The sequence below is a fragment of the Crocodylus porosus genome, unplaced genomic scaffold (genome assembly GCF_001723895.1).
Source record: "Crocodylus porosus isolate Cpor-Errol unplaced genomic scaffold, CroPor_comp1, whole genome shotgun sequence".
Taxonomy (NCBI): domain Eukaryota; kingdom Metazoa; phylum Chordata; order Crocodylia; family Crocodylidae; genus Crocodylus; species Crocodylus porosus.
The window spans coordinates 9484462-9490047 of record NW_017728926.1 but is presented as its reverse complement, the minus strand read 5'-3'; the positions used below and the strand labels follow the sequence as shown (position 1 = coordinate 9490047).

Sequence of the window (5586 nt, the reverse complement as noted above, 5' to 3'; positions counted from 1 at the left end):
GTGGTGTTTCTTTTTATCAGGTACGAGATACAAACTGTGCAGTTCTAACAACACTCTATTCATTATACATTTTTAATAATATTTCTAACAGTCCCACACAGTTACCAAAGCATCGCACTGTTTTCCAGCTGAGGGGCGATGGCTTCTGGGGTTCCTTTATGGTTCGAGCTTGTGTTTCGTGAAGCACTTGTGTTTGCACTCTGCAAGCTCTGTCCCTCCAGCACGGGACTCCAGGGAGGGAAATAAATTATCCCATTAAAATCTCTGCTGCTTTCTGGAGACTGAGGTTGGAGAAAAGCATTTCCCTCATAACACCAGTTAAACAGCATGGCTTTGTTATATGCCCTTTCTTCTTAACTAATAAGCTGAAATTGGCAGAGTACCCAGCAGACATCTGCCCTCCTCCAAGCCCTGCTCCCCATCCTCAATCACAGCCTGCCCCGGAGGGGCTAACTGCTGTGGTGCCTCGGCTTGCTGTTAGATGGCAGTGAGAGAAATTCACCCAGTGAATGATCATAAAATGCCTCCCCCGCCTTCACAGCCATGATTACCCAGACTCGCAGGGCCGCATCCAAGGGGGGATCACCTCCTTGGACCTGCTCGAGATGCATCTGTGGATGCAGGACAAGGTGCGGTTGGCCTTCCTGACTGCCTCCCCACACTGCCGGCCCGTGTTCATCTAGGAGTCAGTGACGACTCCAAGATCCTTTTCTGCCTCTGCCCTGACGAGAAGGGAGTTCCCCAGCCTGTGGGGATGGTGCTGGTCCTTCCTCACCAGGGGCAGCACCTTGCACTTGTCGGTGTTGAATCCCATCCTATTCTCATCCGTCCACCCCTGTAACCTGTCTAGGTCTAGTTGCAGCCTGTCCCTCTCCTCCAGCATGCCCACTTCTCCACACATCTTAGTGTCATCTGTGAATTTGAACAAGGTGCTTTTCACCCCCTCGCCCAGGTCACTGATGAAGATGTTGAACAGTGCGGGCCCGAGGACCGAGCCCTGGGGGACCCCACTGCCCATGTCCCTCCAGGTCGAACATGACCCATCCACCACCGCTCTCTGGGTGCAGCCCTCCAGCCAGTTGGTGACCCATCTGACTGTGTAGGCATCAGTGCCACAGTCACCTAATTTCTTAATGAGAATGGGGTGAGAGACAGTGTTGAAGGCCTTCCTAACGTCCAGCAAAACTATGTCCACTGCAACACCTGTCTCCAAGGATTTTGTGACCTAGTCGTAGAAGGCCACCAGGTTTAGGATACCAATGGTTCTAAAAATGGCCTGGCCTGGACTTTCTCTCATTTCATCAAATGACCATTTAACGTATCGGAGAGAGTCCTGAGTGTAGGAGCTGGATCCCAGGCCTTCCCCTTCCAGGTAAGTGCCTCAATCACTAGGCTAGAGCCATGCTTACTTGCTCTGTTTCTCTCGGATATGACGTTTCTTGATCTTTTTCCGGGCAACAGAACAGCATCGGCAGAATGGTTGGAAGTGTCCTTAAGTGAAACAGTCTATAGCAGCAGTGCTCAACCTTGTGGCCCCGTGGGCAAGGTGAGGGGAATGGGGTCAGTCCACAGGAGGCTGGTGTGGATTGAGAATATGGGGTTAGTCGTCAGGTGTGATCTGGCACACAGTCCAGCCCCATGTAGCAGATCTGGTCGCAGACTGGCCTTGTGCAATAGACCAACTGCAGTCTGGGATATGGGGCTATATCATCGGGTTCTCAGGACTCCCTATGGGTCCAGAAAATTGTTGATGGGAGAGCAGGGCCAGCATTGATTGCTGTGGCTCTGGGAACAACTAATGCTAGCACCATTACCCTGCCACCAAATTGCTGGACCCATGGGGAGTCCCCTGCGGGCTGGAGGTTGAGCACCACTGGTTTAGAGCCTGATGGCCTGGGTGTTCTGCTTGGAGGTGGGAGACGTAGATTTAACCACCGCCCTCAGGCTGAGGAACTTGAACCTCTGCCTCCCAGTTCTTGGGCAACTGTGCCAATCACCAGGTTATCACATGGAGGTGGGCCGTGTCATATTGTAACGGAAAGCCTCCACTATCAACTACCTTTTGTGGGAAGCCTGACCCAGTGCTGGGTGTGAAGCTTATTTGCGTGTCTAGGTGCTTGGTCCCTCAGGGGACACGGGCACAAAACACCCAGTCCCTGGATCCTGACTGCCTTAGGTGTGAGCTAGGTGCTGACCTGGGGTAGCTCTGGGCCTGTTCAAAGGCAGGATTGCAGGTGCCTGGGGAACTTTAAGGTTAAACAATGTGGCACCTAGTGAGTCCACGTGCCCCTGTGGCTAGGTGGCTTCTGGGTGGGGTGAGGTTTGGACGTTTGGACTTAAACACCTCAATTCCCTTTTAGTGGATCTGTGCCACAGTTTTTCCTCTGTAGAGAGAATGTGATTGTCTTTGTCTGTCCAGTCTGTTGAACTCCTGTGCTCTCACTATAGCCTTGTACAGCAACTAGCTCTATGGGGCCACTTGGTCCTACTGCCATACATGTTATGGCAATATAGTGTAAGAGGAAGTATCCTGATACCACGGTTATTGAGTACAGTGTAGAAACTCATGTGAGCAAAAATCTGAGCTCTTTGCTCATAACTCCTCTTTAACAGGGACAAACCAAATCAGTAATCTGAACTCCACCACATTATGACAGCTTAGCTGTTCAGAATCACTGTAACAAAGGGGACATGTTACAAGCCAATACCCTGGCCTAGTGATGCCTGTGAAGACCACATGCAAAGGGCTATTAATAAACCCTACTGGCTGATGAAGAATGTCTTGATCTGGGAATTTTTCTTCTGTGGTATGTTTGTTGATGCAGGTCACCATGTGGGCTGTTAAGCAAAGCCATCCTTATCGCAGGGTCTTTTTACAAGGGGTATGTTATCTCTAGTGGTTGGTGAGGGATCATACTTATCACTCATGTGATGTGAGCTGGCACAGGACATCCTGAACCAAATTCCCTCTGCAGAAACAAGGGATCTCTTTGCCTTCTGCTTTGTGGCTATCTAACTAGGACAGTGTTCTCTGGGAGTGTTTTGCTGTGCTCGGTCCGGATAATGTTCAGTTTGCACTTGGTGCCTCCATTGCAGTCCCTCTGAACTCAATACACCCTGTTCCAGAGAGCAGATTCCAGGCCCTTGGACTCGCTGACAAGAACTAGCTTCTCTGTCTCGCTGATTGATTGCACAGCCTGAATAAGAAAAGCAGCTGCTTTGATAAATGCACCTGCTGCCAGCCATATTTAGGTCTAGTGGGGCCCTATTGATTTCACTAACAGTTGGAAATGCATGGTGTCTCTGGAAATCTGACCGTTTATTTAGTTGCCTGCATATGGATTTATGTGGCTTATTTTAAGTATCCAAGATTGCAAAGGATGGCTGAGAAATTAGACACTAGTCTCCACATGCTACAACATTAAAGAAGGATTAACACACTGTTATGAGTCACTTCAATGCCCAGCACAACAGGGGCCTGATGCTTGACTGAGTCCCTAGATCCTACTACTGTAGAAAGAACAGCACTGTTATTGACTCTTCCTTATTCCTTGCTGGTAATGGGAATCTCAGTCAGGGCTGGGGCCAGTCTGGCCATGCTGGGTTTTAGCCCTTCCTGGGGGTAACCAGTTGGGGAAGTGCAGCCAATCAGGTCTGCTGCAGGAGGCAGGCAGTGCCCCCTTCTGCAACCCGACATCATGGGCAGGTCATTGGCAGTAAGGGGAGAGCAGAAAGGATGCAGCTGTCCTGTAGTTCCCCCACCATGACCAGCACTAAGTCTGTGGAGAGTGAAAAAGGGGACCCTGCAGCAGCTGCCCCGATGGCCTGTGAAGAACCCCCGAAAGAACAAAGGGTGGACGGGAAGCAGCATGGATATGGAGGCTGAGGGAAGGGCAGAAATGATGTATGGCCTAGGGAATAGGATGGGTTTGGATGCAGAAATAACTGCTAGGCTGGGAGTGGACCTAGTGGGGCAGGACGTGGGGAGAGTATAATGAGGCCAGGCAAGGACCTGGGTCTGGCCTGTCTCCATCAAAGGATCAGGGCAATTCATCCCTGCAGCAAGCCCAGATTACTGCCTTGGGCCCAACTGGTCCTAGTGGGACAATCGGGGTAGCCAGTCCCCTGAGGCCGCAGGGGACAGGCCCCATCTGCACCAGCCTTTCAAAGTTAGGCCCAGCCTGGTAGTAGGTCTGGAGTTCATTCGTCACCCTTTTCACACAGCCCGCTACCTCTACGTCCGTGTGCCCATACAACAGGAGGTTCCTGGCCTTCCAGAGGATGCTCCTGACACAGGGTACAAACAGGTCGAAACGGGCCGACGGGTTCCCTTGGTGTTTGGTGGGGTGCCTGTACAGCGCTGCTTCTCTGGTTAGCCGGTTGACGCTGGTCACCGCTTCACAGAGCTGCTTCAGCCTCTTCCATACCTCCTTGGCGCAGGTGCAGAGCCAGAGGACGTGGTCGATCATCTCGGTGGCTCCGTGGCCGTTGGGCCACAGGCAGCTGGGTCTCCCCAGCTGACTCCCTCTGTGCCTCAGGGCCCCAACTGGCAGGGCTCGGTGGACTATTAGCCAGTTCAGGTCCTTGTGGTCTTTGCACAGGTCCTTGTGGTCAATGCGCTCCCACACAGCCTGGCACATTTCGCCCAGGAGCAGATCCACGGGTGAGATGATGTCTCTCAGCCTCACCATCTTCTGGATCTTCTTGTGGTTGCTCACGGCCGCGGGGCCTGCGCTCTGCAGGCCGGACAAGCTGTGGCATTGGTTTCGGATCTCATAGAACCGCAGTGAGCCCACGATCCACGCTCTGCGGTTGGACAGGGTGAACACTCCCCAGCATCCCAGGATGTGCCCTGCAACAGATCTCACCAGGCAGGCAGTTTTGGATTCTGTGCCTGTCTCCAGCTTGCAGATCTGGCTCATATACTTAGCCCACAGGAACAGGAGGATGCCTGGCATGCCACTGCCCCCAGCCCTCTTGTCCTTGTACAAAGTCTTCCTAGCAACCTTTTCCCATCTGGAGCCCCAGAAGAAAATGCACATGGCCCTCTCGGTCCTGCGGGCGACATGCTCGGAAGGAGAGAAGACCAGTGCAGTGTACAGAAGCGCCAGTAACAACACCGCTTTCACAAGCGCAACACCCCCTCACCCCCCATGGAAAGGTAGTGCATGTGCCGCGGCCCCAGTCTCTGCTTTACCTTTGCCTCTGTCGTTTCCCACCCTGTCCTGCCACTCAGCTCAGGCTCGAAATCTATCCCAAAAATTCTGACCCCCTCGTGGGGGACAGAGACCCGCAGGGACTTCGGGTCCCTGAGCTTGCCCACAGCAATGCAGGTGCTCTTGCTCACATTGAGCTGGGCCCCTGCCACCACCTCATATATCTGCATGTGCCCCAGGGCTCTCGCTCATCCCACAGAATGGACATAGTGTAAGTATCCAAAAAGAAGGGCAGCGAAGAGAGACTACAGGTCTAAGGCACCGGGTCCATGCTTACACTGGCAGCACATAGGGAACTCAGAGTGGGGAAAAGTGGGTCATAAACGGATGAAATAGCTGCCTGCTCCTGGCCCCCTGAGCCCCTCCCTGC

General features: G+C 52.8%; 1 protein-coding gene across 1 annotated transcript in view; it reads right to left on the bottom strand.

The window, feature by feature from the left end:
- Window positions 1-4958, bottom strand: part of HSPG2 (heparan sulfate proteoglycan 2) — an 85774-nt gene extending 80816 nt beyond the window's left edge. The window contains 1 exon segment of the mRNA XM_019541720.1: window positions 4077-4958. Within this exon segment, the coding sequence (XP_019397265.1) occupies window positions 4077-4958 (882 nt within the window).
- Between the last annotated feature and the right edge of the window lie 628 nt (window positions 4959-5586).